General features: G+C 31.5%; 1 protein-coding gene across 18 annotated transcripts in view; it reads left to right on the top strand.

The window, feature by feature from the left end:
* Window positions 1–15128, top strand: part of LOC148623006 (cilia- and flagella-associated protein 43-like) — a 35684-nt gene extending 20556 nt beyond the window's left edge. For 5 of the 18 annotated variants that reach the window (XM_088573439.1, XM_088573431.1, XM_088573436.1 and 2 more), the window contains 19 exons: window positions 1087–1140; window positions 3281–3344; window positions 4009–4023; window positions 4345–4365; window positions 5892–5983; window positions 6240–6446; window positions 6870–7040; window positions 7228–7356; window positions 7586–7705; window positions 8810–8917; window positions 9220–9395; window positions 9552–9789; window positions 10621–10733; window positions 11075–11234; window positions 11482–11555; window positions 11681–11771; window positions 12691–12771; window positions 13480–13633; window positions 14652–15128. In XM_088573439.1, coding sequence (XP_088429565.1) covers window positions 1087–1140; window positions 3281–3344; window positions 4009–4023; window positions 4345–4365; window positions 5892–5983; window positions 6240–6446; window positions 6870–7040; window positions 7228–7356; window positions 7586–7705; window positions 8810–8917; window positions 9220–9395; window positions 9552–9789; window positions 10621–10733; window positions 11075–11234; window positions 11482–11555; window positions 11681–11771; window positions 12691–12771; window positions 13480–13633; window positions 14652–14821 — 2238 coding nt within the window. In that variant the 3' untranslated portion in view covers window positions 14822–15128. Of the gene's footprint in view, window positions 1–471; window positions 520–1086; window positions 1141–3280; window positions 3345–4008; window positions 4024–4344; window positions 4366–5891; window positions 5984–6239; window positions 6447–6869; window positions 7041–7227; window positions 7357–7585; window positions 7706–8809; window positions 8918–9219; window positions 9396–9551; window positions 9790–10620; window positions 10734–11074; window positions 11235–11481; window positions 11556–11680; window positions 11772–12690; window positions 12772–13479; window positions 13634–14651 lie in introns of all 18 variants that reach the window. The other 13 variants (XM_088573443.1, XM_088573442.1, XM_088573429.1 and 10 more) reach the window with 9 other exon arrangements.
* The last annotated feature ends 1724 nt before the right edge of the window (window positions 15129–16852 follow it).

Below are 16852 nucleotides of genomic sequence, written 5' to 3'. Positions count from 1 at the left end.
ATGGAACAGATGAGGAGAATTCATACATTACTAGTAAAAGCTTTAAAGTAAATAAAACACAGCTTCAGATGACATTATTACAGTGTTTTGTAACCCATGAAAATCCTTTTTCCCCGTTTTATCTGATATAATGCAATACAAATGTTAAATGTTAGTTCTTTACTAAAATCTAACATGAGACTTTTATAAGGAACCTCCGGTAGCAATAGGGCCATACTGAAGTCTAATTGTCTTTTTATCTTTAATTTGTTTGAAAAGTTTTTTTTTATTAGCTCCCTTCTGCTACAAAGAATATCAAATTTTGTACATATGCTTTTCAAGTTATGAGTAAAAACTTATCATTATATAATACTATTGTTGGTGTTCTCAGTATAGTTTGTAACTTATTTGACTTCTCTGTATAATAGTACCAATGATGGTGTATCAAATTATCTGTGACTGTTTGTTATAGTGTTTAGCTGGTTTATTTAGGGTGAGAAACCAGATGGACAAGCTCCTGCTGTCAAAAAATCTAAAGAAGTAAGAAACCTGTGTGTCCTATTCACAGGGAACCAGTGGAATCACATGGTTTTCTCTTTTGTGTGATTTGCTGATTTTTTTTGACAATTTTAAACATGCTATTTTGTGTCCATATTATTGTTATATATCTTTTGGAACTACGCTAGCACTTATATTTTGGACAGTTCCTCAGTACCATGTTTAAAGCACTATTTTATGGTTTGAATGCTTACACTGATTAGCTTTATGCCAGTTTTTAGAAGCCAGTCAGTTTCATAATTGAATAGACCCTTTTGTGCTAACTGCGGGATAGTCGATGAGCATGCATAGGGCATGCTCAATACACACTTCAGTGTGGAAAATTCTTTTGTGCTACCCAAGCCCTACCTCACGGAAGTGTATATTGAGCATGTTCATCAACTTCCCACAAAAGGGTTTATAGAAAAGTTGCTGATGAACATTCTAAAAATGTAAAAGGAAAGATTTGATTACTATGAAGTCCAACAGGACATATTTTACCATTGGTTTAAGTATAAGGTAAAGTCGCAGCAAGTATGTATTGTGAATGATATTAACACTGCTCTGTAGATGTTACTCAGTATGATTCAGCAAGAAGAGATAGAATATAGTAAACAACAAAACGTGAGCTTTCATATGTTGAAGTTAGTTGCTGTGTTCTCATTTTACTTTTATTGTTTGAACTGTTCAATTTTTTCTTACAGTCATTTTCTGACAGCTACTCTGAAACAGTATTGATTTTTTTTTTCAATGCAAAAGTATTCAACAGAAAGCCTTGAAATCTTTAAGAAAGAAAGATGAAAAGAAGTTTGAAATTCAGTTTACATATAAATAATAAACTTAGAAATTTTGTAAACAACTGTTCCTGAACATCATAATTTCTCAATGCAAATTGACAATTGTAAGAATTTCTTCTTTTGTAAAAATCAAATCAGGAAACCAAATCACAAGTCACAGTCTATGAATCAAGGCCTGTTAGGGTTTGATATCAAATTTTATTATGTAAAACTTTTTCCAGACATCTGACGAGAGCTTAGCTCAGGTAAATGCACTGTTCACAGATTCACTTTTTTCTGTAATCACTTTAAGTATGAATAAGATTTTATTTGCTCTATACATTATGCATAAACATTTTTTTAAACATTAACTGATAAGATCGGAAGAAATTTTGGTATACAAGTTTTTTTTTTAGGTGCATAAGAAATTTAAAATTTGTTTCTATAGAAAATTTTTGTTTATTATCTTATTTCAGTCTGACATAACTTTTGGAATTTTTTTTCTCAATAAGTACTATTTTAGTAGGTATAAACAAAACAAAATTTTTGCATTGCAATTTGATGACATTTAAGTACAATTATGAGTGTACAGTTTTCAGATTTTGGGAAGGAGGTAAACACACTATGAAGAGTTATTGCCTTCAAATAAAAAATCTCACAACCCACTTATTTTTAGAGCACTTGAATGAAAATAAGTTTGAAAAAGTATTATTGTGTGGAAAACTAGCCATAGAAGGTTATTTTACAGAATTACCTAACTGTGCTTGAGTAATTTGTAATGAAAGAAATCAAATGTGATTTTTGGCCGAATTTAACATATTGAAAATAAGATTGTAGTATAGTGAATGTTGGTCAAGCAAGCGGGGAAATTATTTACGTAACACTTTCCTCAGCAACTGCTAATCGCAACCTCTTGATATTTGGTATTAAGCATTAAGTATGGGTCCCATATTGTGGGATCCAATTATCAGGCTCGTCGGACATCTACTTCCTGTTTAACAAAATTCTGCCATTTCTGTCGTTGACCAATTTTTTTCCATTGGTATTTAGGATAAGTTGGGTAAACACTGGTACTATACCAAATACATACAGAAAATACTGACATGTAAATAATGCTATCAATTTTAGAGGACTATTGATAAACCTAAAAATAATTGCTTATAATCGAGAAACTCCTATCTGATATTACAAAAGTATATAATTGTTGTAGCTTATCAGCATATTAAGAACAGCATACCAACCGTTGTTTCAGGTTACCATTTTTCCATGAAAATATGTCCCAATATAATATAAAAAATACAAAATCTAATACAGAATCTATAAGACAAGTTGATACTTTATTCTGTCAGACATTTTACAGCGTTACAAGAGGCAGACATCTATGTCTTACACTTACATAATAACGGAAAACAGAACACATACAAAATAAAAATACATGTAGCCAACATATTTTTGCATGTAAATATAATTAGACCAGATATTTACCAATTTACATTTCCCTGGTTTTTCTTGTGCAGCAAAAATTGTTTTTTCTGATTAAGGTATTCACAGAACATGAGTCTGTTGACACATTTCACTTTATTCATGCTGTTCTGTTTAGTTTTCACATTGATGTTTGCATGCAGGAACACTTTACTTTCTCATCCAAGTTAAACTTTCAAGGAATTTTTTTTATGAAAGACAAAAATGAGTATGCAGAGTATTTACTGATATTACTACACTGTACTGTAGTATCTTTTATTTTGAAATTATTCGTCACCATATTTTGATATTTAAAAAATATGATAGATCCAGTGTTAATTTTTTATGCAGAATGGAATGACAATTTTCAAAAGATAAATTAATTCATTTTGAACCATTTTTCTCTTGATTGTAGCATTTAGGTAAGGTGTTATGCTAATTAAGTCAAGTACCTCAACTATATTATCATCATATTATTATGATCAAGTTAGCATTTTTTTTCAAAGGCATTAACTCTTGTATTTTAGGATGATGACATTGGAGAAGGTGATGATGAAGAGGGAGAGAAACCATCAACAACAGGAAGTTTAGGTGGGTAGTTATATATAGAAGGTTTACAGCTAAAAATGTCTTTACACACATAATATTCATTTGTACTATCATGCATTTTTTAAGTGACTAGATTAATTATACCTATAGAATTTTAAGTTTAGTTTCAGTTCTGAGAATAGTAGAACTTTATATGATTTAATGTTCAATGTTTTGTTACTCTCGTGTGTTTAATACAGCCAAAGCTTATTATATCATAGGAAACTTGTTTTTAAAATGCTTTTCCCTTTTTCATTTTTTTTCTAAGAAAAATTACAAACATTCACCTGTAAAAAAACAAAATAGTGCCAAAAAGCTTTAAAGTAAATAAAACACAGCTTCAGATGACATTATTACAGTGTTTTGTAACCCATGAAAATCCTTTTTCCCCCGTTTTATCTGATATAATGCAATACAAATGTTAAGTATTAGTCTTGTTGTATCTTATACATGGGGGTTAATTAGTTTTAACCATATTCATACAGGAATTAACTTGAAAAGCAAATTTACAATTTAAGTGCTGGAATTTATATAATAAGTTTTTTAATTGACTGATGTTTCATGAATATGACTGACTGTTAGATTTGAATTAAAATGAGTTTTATTGATGTAGCTTATTGCTTTGTATATGAGACAATATGAAACTTGATCTAATGTGTGTTGTCAGACACTGAAACCATAGGTAAGGTAGACACTAGCATGTCAGCATGACATCAACAGGCTTAAAATGCTTTGGACTAACTTACAATGACTATAATGTATCTTCTGTGAGATAGAATGGGCTGTAGATATGCTCATTTATATTTTTGAAATGTTAAGCGGCAGAAAATGTGGGTTTAAGTTTAAGAAAGTATTCCAATTGTCAGAATAAATAAACATTGAAAGTCCTGGGATGTAAAACTGTTACATTGCATTACATTGGTGAAGTAAAGTAAATGGATTTTTAGAGTAAAATATTAATTGTGAAATAGGACAGTTCTATTATCAATGAATTATATTTCAGCATATGATGATACAAAACAAGGTTTGTTTCTCGTTTCCAGCAGTTAGTGTCCTTTGTTTCAGACTCCTACTTTTATTTCTCTGATAGTAAATGGCTATTCATCATGTGATAACATCCTACTGTGCTTGGTCATGTTTTGGCCACAGCTTACTCTAAGGAAATGAATGTTATCATTAAATGTAAAATGTATGTATATATATAATATGCACAATAATCTGGATTAAACTTGCATGAGGCACAAACTATTTACTCAGTGGTTGCATGCTGGTATATTTATTATGTTAATACACAGAAAATTTGGCAAAATCAAGTTGAAGTCATAAAGTTATATTTTAAATGAAGTTTTTGTATTTTATCTTGAATTTATTTTGAAATTACAATTTAAAAATATCATACTTATCCTAACCAGATTTAAAAAAAACAGTAAAATCAATTTTGGTTCTTTCCATAACCTGATTAAACAAGTATTTGAGTAAATCATTTGAATTGGCTTACATCTATGTAGGCAGGATATTAATGCCCAACAATAATTGTTACTGAAGTGAGTCAAAATTAGCAGTTCATTGTTAAATTATTTATACCTTGGTAATCTGATTTACTCATGAACATTAGTTTTATCTCTGATTAGTTTCCTTACAATTACTATATTAGTGACCAACATGAAGAATGACTCAGTAGGTAGAAGTCCCTTTAGAACTAGTAGTGGGTGTAGAGTTACCTTATGGGTGCTGGATCTGTAGTTATTTGGTGATATTAGTGGTCAGAATGTTGACCTATTATATTTCCAGTATTTGATTGTATTTTGTGTTTTATTGCATCATGTCATACATGCCACAAAAACCACCTAATTTCAGCATGCAATATATTCTGATAAAATACAATATTATACCCCACTCTAAGAGTGGGTGGTACGTGTATATTGGAATCACCTTGTCTGCCTGTCTGTGTGAATGTCGCAATTATCTCAGCTCCCAATGGAAGGATTGATTTCAAATTTTGTTGGTGACTTAATATAGATGGGGCATACATTGTAAGTGATTTTGGGTGGTGTTCAATATCAACTTCCTGTTTCGTAGGACTTATGGAATGATAGAGATAATTTTAGTCAAAAAAATATCAGCTCCAAATGGATGGATGGGTTGCAAATTTGCATTATTGCTTAATATAGATGGGGAATATGTTGTAAGCGATTTGGTGCTGTCCGATACGAACTTCCTGTATGAGTGTGGGTATACTTAGAAGGACATAGCATACAACTTCATGTTGCACAAGTGCAAATATAGCTTCACATTCATGACATTATTGGTAACAAAGAGGCATTTAAAACAAAATTTGAAGCTCTCAATATCACAGGATAACTCTCTGGTCTAAATAGAATTACTATGAAATGATACTTAAATGCAAATATTAAAGACGTTGGTATGTTTTTCATTCTGCTTGTATCACCAGCTTTTTGGGTGCATTGTAATGTGGTTGTGTGTTCATGCTCTGTCAGTTGAGTGTACATTTATTGTGTATAAATTAAAGTCCATTTGTGTATATTTTAGGTGCTATGTATGGAGGAGGTAGTGATCTGTTTTACAGTCAGTTTGACCTTCACACAAGGGAACAAAAAATCAATCAAATCATTTTACTAGAAGTAAGCAACAATGACCTTTCATATTTTCTACTGACTTTGTTTGATTTTATAAGAGAATTTAACTAAAATAGAATTATCCTGCATTAAGTGCATTTATTATAAAATAATGAATGAATGACTCTTTTTTTTTTAAGTACAACTAAAGCAATATACTCTATCATCTACATAATTATACCACTTTTTCTAATTATTGCTACATTTTCCACCACCATAAAACATCTAAGATCCCATGTCTAATTAAAAGTTTTAATTATAGGATGCCATTCACAGAATTAAGGTTGCATTTAACAAAGAGTTTGATGACATTCATCTGAAGAAAGTGTCAGAGATTGGTAAGATCAAGGACAAGAATAAGCGGATCAGGAAAATCATGGAAGACTTAGAGTTAAATGAGGAGGTTGTTGTCCCTGAACTCAGTATCTATGAGGAACCCGAACAATTACTGACTGTTAAAGATGAGGAGGTAACTTATAATGATTTGTTTGTCTGGATTCCTCTGATTCAATAGACGAAGATTTGATATGACAGGACTGCATTCAAAAAAAAAAAAAAAAAACATGGCAAGACTTGTTTCGAATTCAATCCGGGTAATGTAAGCTGCTGTTATGATCAAATGATTGTTTTGTATCTGTTTTGTAGACATACTGGATCTTTTTCTTGTCAACTATATCAATGCTACAGATATAATTATATGCTTGTATGCTTTAAGCATGTTTACAAATCATGCTGTTATTAGCGTTCATGTATATCAAGGTAATTCATATGGAAAATGCTCTCTTTTTGTATGCCCACCTGTACCAGAAGTTGTAGTTATCATATATGTTAGTGAGTGATGAGCAGTGGTTGAATAGAGAAATAAATTCATTTGATGTACTTTTCTTTATAGGTGAAAGTAGAAAAATATTTGACCCCAGAGCAGAGAAAACAGAAAGAAGAACAGGATAGATTGGAAGAGGAGAGGAGACTTAGAGAACAGGGGGACAATGCTAGGGAGAGAGGACTGAATATGATGATGGGAGGGGTACTGGAAATAAAAAAGGAGGATGAGCTTAAAAAGGTAAATACACAACAGTTGATGAAGGTTATGGAGAAAGATGAGAGTATTTGACTGGTTACTGTTATTGTTTTGGTGGTGGTGTATTTATTTTCACTATTTTTTAAGTAGTTTATTAAGAGGTAAATACAGTAAATAATGACTAGATGTAAGTATTGGATGAAAATACTACAATATTCTACTACTGCAGGACATTCCCAAGCCACTGTTTATGCAGACTAAAGAACAGAAAGACTGGACAGAAGATGAACAGAGAATTGCTGCTGAGTATGAGAAGAAAGTTAAAGATCTTCAAGAGGAGAGGGAGAAATACAGGAAGGTCAGTTTGTAAAGATCTTCAAGAGGAGAGAGAGAAATACAGGAAATAGATAATGACAAATGTGATTGAGAATAAGTCTGGTTTAACACTTTATGTCATTGCTTTTATTAGTATTTTCAGTGATTTAGAAAATTGTTTTGAAGCTGATGATAAACCAACTAAAATAAAAAGCCACATTAGCTGTGTACTGACTTCCATGTATTACTTCATCTATCTATTTCTACTGTAGCAATTAGAAACAGAGTTAAGAAAGTTACAGAGTATTATACAGGACAGTATGACTGGCTTTGATGATATGTTGAATGTTGTCTTCATGAAGAAAATTAAAGTCATGATGGTTGTCTACCAGGTTAGTATTTCAAGATGTTTTATTTAATTATTCATTGGATTTTAAGATTAAGCATTATAACAATAAATCTGGACTTTTGTTTGATAAAATTATACAAAAAATGTACCAGATACAGTGAAACTTCTCCTAATCAGACCCTCAGAAATCCGGTCTTCCCTTCAAAGTGGCCGTTTTCAAAAGTCCCAGCCGATATACCTTAAAACCTGTCTGCATTGTCTTCAATAGACCGGCCACCCCCTAAAACCATACATCGACCAGTTTTTCACTGTTTTAGTTACATATATCAAGTAAAAACAACCTCTCAATTCTTGTTCACCTGTAATAAATGTGTCATCAGTACTGTAAATGATTACGTAATGATTTATTCTCTGACCGGTTTGCATTTCATCAGTAGACAGATGATAACTGAAGGGGACAGTAGTTTAAACAACAAATTTAATCCAGACATACATTTTGTCACTGGTTGGGTGTTAATTGGTGTGTGCACACGTCAGGCAATCAGGGTCATTTAATAGTACGATCTTTAAACTGTCAATTAATGTGACCTGTACTCAAGCCAAAACAATGAAGGGTGAAATTATTGGACTTTGTTGATAGGTAATTTACGAAAACAATATAAATGATTAATTACCATCAGTAGCCCTTTGATCTTTAATACACATTCTTTCAAAACCGTGAATATTATTTTGTCGGCAGTACCGTTTGTAAAATCAAATCATTTACAAATGATACAAGCTTTGAAATGTTAGAAAAAGCCCAAAGTTTTGAATTGGCATCAAACATTTCTCGACCAACAAGCTGACAAGGTGTAGGGTTATGGAACATTTTAAAACATTGGAAAAGGTGGCCCCTATAAACAGGCCATTTCCTCTTGTTGTATTGGTGGCCGGTTTGGAGAAGTTTCACTTTATTTGCATTTCCCTATATTACTTTCAACCTTGATAAAGAATGACACTTTACAAAATCCCCTTGTTAGAAAAGTCTTAAGAGTTTGACAATTCAATGATATCAAATACCCATAGCTTACTGAACAAACTTAATGTTTGAAGTTACTTTGATTAAGTAATGAGCAAATCTTAAAGTCTTGATTTTCTGGCATTTTAGGAGGAACTGAAAATTCTTCGATTGAGAGCATCACTTCTGTTTGAGGAGGAGTTAGAAACACAGGAAATGGAACTCAATAGACTTCTTGATCACAAGAGAGCTCTAAAGGTTAGAAAAACTTTTTAAAACTTGTCATGACTTTGGGAATGAATCAAGTGATATGAACCATCACATTAGTAAAATATTGACTTGTATACACCTTTGACACATAAAATGAAATTGAAAACATTACTTGACATAAAATGCAATATCACAATTTTATTAAAATACCTCTACATAGTACTATTTATGTATCTATAATTCTTTTGATACGTTGACTTTAATTCACGATCAGTTTTGTTCCGTATTGTTAGATTTTTACTTAAACAATTAAGTGTAATGATAATCACATATGTTCTGATGGTTTCCAGGCTATGACTGCACAAGCAATGATTGAGTCGAAGAAGAACTTAGATGCCTACAAAAATGATTATGAAAACCTTCAGTATGAGGATAAAGCCATGGACAAAACATTTAAAAGGGAGTTCAATGATGTGACAGCACTACAACAGGATCAACTCTATAGACTGTTTAGGAGGCGACCAAAGTAAGTAGACAATGGCAATTAATTTTTTTTTATAAATAAAGCAGCATAAAGTAAATTTGCAGAATTCACCAGGGAAAACAACTGTTTTTAGTTTGTTTTTATAGATTTTCAGTGTAATTGATTAGTAAATACGAAGTAAAAACTGTCATTTTACAGGATTCCACGACTGAAGGGCTTTGATACTCCTGCTGCACCATCCACTGCAGATCATGGTCTGCCAAATCCATTTGCTGATCGCCCATCCACTGCCAGACAACACGCCCAGGCTAAAGCATCACTTGAATCTGCCATTAATGACCTTGACAAGGATGTCAACATCCCTGAGGGAATAGAAATACCTGTCTGGGAAAGACTCTGCAAGTTTAGGAGAATTAAAATTGAAAATGATTTCTTGGTAGGTATAGCACGACAGCATCGCTGATTCACTAAATAATATAGACCCTTTCGTGTTAACTTTGGGATAGTAGATGATCATGCATGGAGCAATTTCATTATACACTTCTGCAAGGAAAATTCTTTTGTCTGCCCAAACCCTACCTAGTGGAAGTTTATGTCACACATGGACTTACTACAAAAAAGTCTATTGAATCATAATACTTATGTGGTAGTGAACAACTTAATTCTTGTTTAATATATTTCTCCTAAGTCTGTTTTTTTATTATTAAGATGGTATCAATAATATGTAGTTCTAGTTAGGAAAAGAGTATGCTAATCAATGAATTTTACCAGTAATACATGTTATAGAAAATTTAGGTGAATCATACATGAATTGTTCCCCCCCCCCTTATCAATATGAGGTTTACTTTTGCTTCATATTAAGACAAATTTTATAAGTTAAACCAAATATGGATCATTTTAGTGGTTGATCTAAGAGGTGAGTTCTTTGTTGAAAAATTTCGTGCAAACTTTTGCTAAAATGAACTAGTTATAACCTGGAGCCTCCTGTTATAATTATCTGAATCAAGCCCCCTCCCTTTTATAATTCCACCCCTGTATTTAAAAAAAAGATTAACAACCATTCTGATACACAACCTATCCAGAACCTGAATTTATTTTCTATTGTTAAAAATGAATCTAAAATCAGATGAAGAATTAAGTACAAAAGTTTCAAAATTAGAGAGAAGCTTTTCTGTACTGTTTCCCCAATATATCATCCCTCTATAATATATCATCCCTATATAATAGCCACTATAAGATTATCTATCATACTGTTATTTACAAAAAGGTCAAACAGAAAGCATTAGTGTTTGCTGAAATGGAGGCATTCTACAGAAAAAGACAAGAAGAAGATGATCAACTGAAAGATGATATAGAAGATCTTCAGATGCTGATTTCAAAGTATGGTCTTCAATATTTTTTTATGTGTGAATGGTTTGAAAAGATTATTCCTGCAAATTAATTGCAAAATATTTTACTTGCATGGAATCAAGAAAATTGCACAAAGATATGGCATAGATAAATATTTCTATATTAGAATAATTATTCTCATCACTTTCATTTTGTTTGAATTCTCAAATCTATAGTGCTGAACGGGAAGCATCGTATTAAAAATTGAAGAGCGTTTGGATGCATAGTGGTATCAGCTAAACAAACGTAATAGAATTAGCACTATATGTAGAGTAATTGGTTAAATGTCAAAATTAAATTATTACATTATTTTTGTTTTGTTTAAATTTCAGACTGAAAAATGACCAGGCCAGATATAACCTGAACTTGGAATGTCAATTATTACTGAAACAAGGACAAGTTGAAATAGATCCTACATCATTCATCGCTGATTACAGAGACAGTGCATTAATTCATCGTAGTGTGGTGGAAGAACTCAATACTAACATAAAGGTAGAAATTAAAACTTCCTGAAAAGCGTAACTTTTCTTTTTTCTACTTATTAAAAAGGATAAAGGGGTGCTTACGAAAATACACTATAGCAATTTCATTTATAGATCAGATACACTTTTACAAGTTCTTTCTTACTTCAGATGACACTGAAATAAAACTACATGTATACTTTCACAAAACATCAGTTTTGTAGTATAAATAAAGCTGGACCAAAAGATTTTCCTTTCTTTATTGATTGTCCTTACAGAAACTAGGAGAAGATAAGATTTCCAGTATGGTAGAAAGTAAAGACTTCAGGAAAGGCATTATTCAGCTGGAATGGTAAGTCCTTAAATATGTAATAACACAGTCATGCATAGCTTTTAATAATTTTTAAAGATTTTTTTATCTGATTTTAAATCTGAATGATTTTGTAAAGAAATTATTAATGTTTGTTTTATTATCAGGGAGCATAAAAAGATGCTGATGCAAATGGAGGATCTAAAGAACAAAATGAAGGATATTCAATTTATCAAAGTTACAAGAGAAATTCAGTTGGTATGTAAACAATGGAATATCAAAGCACTTATCTGTGTCATCAGCACACTAGGAACCATTTTCTTTGCAACTAGCAATACTAGGAAGTATAATATGTAAGGAGTCATAAGCTCAATATAAATGTATGGTACTCCATATGTAGCAGTAGTTTTGTTGATCTTGTTTGTTTTTGTTTTTTTTGGGGGGGATGGGGATATATGGTATCCATTGTCTGTTCTTCCATCTGTTGAAGGACTCCAAAGTGAGATCATCCAACTTAAGAGTTTTACATGTTGAGCTATCGTAAGTGCAACTTGTCAAGGGAATTTGATGAAATATCATAGGAAAGTTGGACATTTGTAGATGTGCATGAAGGAATATTAATATTTTCTTAGGACTGCAGAGGGAGATATCCAACAAAAAGGTTTTACATTTGTTCTCGCATACCGCTGCTGGGTCAAATGGTTACACTTTTTGTACAGAACCTAGATTTTTGCCTTGCAATTGCATAATGTGTATGTATGTTAATCTATAATAATCAAAAATAAAGCTGAGAATCATAATTTACTGCAAATACTGTATGAATATTGTTTACATGGAGGTAATTTGCCTCCTTTCTGTCAGTAAGTAGAACAGGTTAAAATGTGGGCTTTCAGTATCATTTATTCAAGTCAATTAACTTTGAGTAAAACAATGATTTTGAATGCCTTATTTTCCAAACTTCACAATGGTATGCACCTTTAAGACGTCTTTTGTCTTGGAAATTCACAGTGAAATTTTGAAAATTAATTTTTTTTAACATCTAAAGTAATGAAAACAATAGAAGTTTGTGGTGAGACCTTAAACTTCATTTGAAGCTGCTCACAGTACTTCTTGTTCTTGTTTGTACAAATTCATTAAGATAAAAAGGTCATTAAAATAAACTGCTTTTATTTGTTAGTACTTGAACAATGAAGACTATGATGGGAAGAAAGCTGATGAAATAAGCAAACTGGAACAGACTATTGTCACACAACTCAAGGTAGGAGGATCTTACAATGATATAAGGCACGCATGCTTGATTACACAGGCCAGTGTATATATTTGGTTGTAATTCTTGCAGTTATTGTACAATGAATCTATTGCTACGTCCTTGCTGATCTCCCTTGATTGTTGTAAACTCTACGGTACCACTAATATAATTTGGTTTATCGACATAACTGACTGATAACTGTTAATGTATACTTTGTGATGCTTAGCATATTCAAGTTCACTCTCAGTCCAATTTCTAAATTGGGTTTATTTCCTTTAACCATCTCAAAATGGTCCTTCAGTTACCGTATAGTGGGGTAAAATTTGGCAATTTTGAGGGTAAATAGTATCCCAAAAAAACTGGCGATTATAATTTTGACGAATGCTTAGTTGTGTTCTAAGTACATGAGCTGAGAGCAAATATTTGGTGGAATTAATTTTAGCATTTTTAGACAGACTGCTAAAATATGCCAAAATTAGCACCTCACAAAAATTACCTGCTATACAGTATGTTGAACAATTATATGACTGTGATCACTTTCTGTTTCATTTCATTTTCATTATATATAGAACATTTTTGTTTTCAAGATATCTCTTTAATCATATAAAATACATAAAAAATTATTAGCTGCAATGAAGGTTCATTAATTTTATCATTGAATATTATTTATGTGTATCAATTCTTAATGATGTAAATGTGCAATTTTATTTTTTTCAGCATCATGAAAGGAAAGTTTCCGAGAAGAAAAAGATCATGAAGGATCTTAAAAGAACAATCAAGTCAAGAAATGCAGACAACTCCACAATAGATTCTGATCTTATGGAACTAAATGTTACAGTCAATGAAAGAAAGCTTATTGATCAAGTAAATGGTATGTACAAATAAATTTATTTTGTATTTAAAATATTTTTTATTCTAGGTAACCTGGCCTGGGTTTCATAAAAAAAAAAATCTGAGATTGAGAATTTTTTCTAATCTATAATTCCAAGCAATCTAATTGGTGGGAATTTCAGTTAAAGAAGGATTTGAGGAAAATCTCATTTGAAACTGGGCCTAGGATAATAAACAAGAAAATACATCTGGCTCATATTTACCAGTCAAAACTAGAAAAGTTTATAGTACTGTATATACAATATTCAAAATTGGGAAATTGTTCTGTAAATTGCCCAACCCTACCCACCTCTCCCTATTTCCTGTGGCAATCAAAATTTGCAGACCCCATTATCCTTGTGTCTCATCCTATTTTTCATTTCATTATCATTTCATGTTCATTGCCAGGATATAGCTGAAATATTGCTGGTTGGGCTTTAAACCCCAACAATCAATCAGTCAATCTGTAATTATACAGCCCTACTATTAGATGATGTAATTGACAGAATCTTTATATCCAACTCTGAATCTGATATGTATTAAGGCCACACGACTGTTGACGATAGTTATTATTGGTGCTAACATTGTTGTTCAAAATAGGGGTCAGACAGTAGTTTTTTGCATATATCTCCAAAACAGTTAGGTTTAGCCAAATTCTTTCAATAGCTGAAATGATCCTTATTTTTAGGACTACAAAAGTATTCAGGCATAAAATTTGTCAGACGCCTTCTTATAAGAGTTATTGCCCTTGACAGGGAAAAATGACAGGTTTTTTTTTAGTTTCAGCCAATGTCTTGAAAACTATGATAGATTTAGACTTTCATTTACTGAAATGATCCTTATGATAAGTCCTATCAAAGTTTTCTCAAGTCAAAATTGTTGGACAACTTCTTGTTTAATTTGTTGCCCATAAAAGGCAAAATTCAACCAGGTGAGTGATTGAGGCTCCTTGGAGCCTCTTGTTTAAAATACAAGTTAATATGCTATATGATTAGTATATCTGATTGTTTTTTTCCCAGCTGATAGACGATCTGATGCAGGTAAAGACAAGAGATATATGGAGATTGTACAGAGGAGGAAACTGGTTGATCTAGCCAAAGCTCAGGCACAGGAAGTGGCTGTTCTCCGTGCAGAGGTTGAAAGGTTAAGAATGAGGACATTCCCAGCTTTGGTTCAAGTGGAACACTAAACATATATATAGTGTCAATGTTGACATTTTAAAAACCGACACCTTTAAGTGGACTGAACATTAATGTGTACTTTATATCTTTGGAAAAAGGATGTGATTTTGAAATCAATAGAGAACTTTTCTTTTTTTTTATTGCAACTTTTAAGCATTCTGATGATCTAAAAGGAAGATTTTTGAGTTCTTTTTCTTTGTTCTGTGATATTTGAACTATTTTGTGATACAGAATGTGAATTTTTACTATTCCGTCCTTTTGTATCTCATTTTACAGTATTCATTGTATTGAAATTAAAGTATGTTATATTAAAAAGTTCCTCTTTTCCTGAACTATATACATTGTACCACCATATGTACAAAATATGTTATCAAACATATCAGATTATCACAGAACATTTTTGATATCACATTTATTATTAGGCCAAGGTTTGATATTGGCCCAAGAGCCACACCCTCAAGGGCCAATATCAACCAAGGGCTAATAATACATGTGATATCAAAAATGTTATGTGATGTTCTTTTTATCATATGCTTCACAATAGGAGTGCAAAATAAGGCTATTATATCATACATTTTGAAAACACCAAAAAAATATAATATTTATTTTTCAACAATTTTATTAATAATGGGATAATAAAATATTTGATGTTGAAACTTTTGATGTTTATTTATATTTTTTTTGGTCATGAATTTAACTTGAAAAGTTAATTGTTATATTTCCGGTCACTTGTGCCCCAGCAAACATATTTACTATCTTTACTATCAGCCAACGCGATAGCACTTTCATATCACTCACAGTTTTACATTTTGTATTAATATTCTTCATAGACTCTATATATTCCATTGTATTGTCAATTTCTATTTCCATCATACCCAGCTGTTCTTCTGCTTCATCACTAGACGCCATATTGTAAACAAATACGAAAATTGCCAAGCGTTTACGGAAAGCCACGTAATATCATTCCGAAGCATGTAATAACATTTTGATATCAGCCCACTTCGACAATCTTGAAAAATATCAAATTTTTGGCCCTAAAACTTACTTTATTATACAGTAAGAAATGATACTTATTTTCTATATGTATATGATAACAATGGATAAAGGATTGATAGAAATATGTCATCAACTCGGTGCACCATTGGTCTCACTAACCACTTCTAACGTTTCCATTACTTTACATGTTAAAAAAAGTAATTTTGAAAGTCTCACTGTGAATTCCCAGGACAAATGACATCTTAAAGTTGCATACTGTTGCGAAGCTTGGAAAATAAGGCTTCCAAAATCATTATGCTAATGGTACGATGATAGTAGAAATTCTTCACAAAATTTACTTGAATAAATAATACTGAAAATCCACATTTTTACCTGTTCTGCTAACTGACAGCATGGAGGCAAATTACTCACACATATAAACAATATTCATACACTTTTGTAGTTAATTACATATATGATTTTAAAGTACACATTCTCAGCTTCATTTTGACTACTTTTAATCATAATACATGCAAATAATGCACTTACAATGCATATGTCTAGGTTCAGTGTGTTTTTGGTACTACATAGGTGGGGTGGCCATTTGACCTGGAAGTGGTAAGTGAGACCATTGGTTATTGGAGTAATTGAACTTTGTCTGTCTGCCAATGCACAAATATCAGCTAGAGATTCCATGTCTCAATACACTATTACATTAAAACAAATATAAAACAAATTTAATATATTTTGTCAAAAAGAACTGTTTCACTAGCAACATTCAATCATGGAAATTAAGGTTAACCAGATTTTTTTTTTATTTCAAATTGTTCACAACAATTTTGTAAGAGAACATTTTAAAGTAGATTATGGCATTTATTTTATTTCAAGGAATGGTACTGGTACATGTTTCTGGAATAAGAATCAAAACTTAATAGATATTTTATATTCATTATGTCTATAATTACAGTAACTACTACTAAATGAAACTTCATTTTCCTGTTCTTTTTATACCTATCAAAAGAGAAAAATTCTGTTGATCTATCAGCAACAACACTTTATTTTCA

Source organism: Perna viridis, chromosome 3, assembly GCF_037379345.1.
Source record: "Perna viridis isolate PV_CMFRI_1.1 ecotype Kerala chromosome 3, ASM3737934v1, whole genome shotgun sequence".
NCBI classification, from domain to species: Eukaryota; Metazoa; Mollusca; class Bivalvia; order Mytilida; family Mytilidae; genus Perna; species Perna viridis.
The sequence above is the reverse complement of the archived record's forward strand: the minus strand, read 5'-3'. Positions and strand labels throughout refer to the sequence as shown.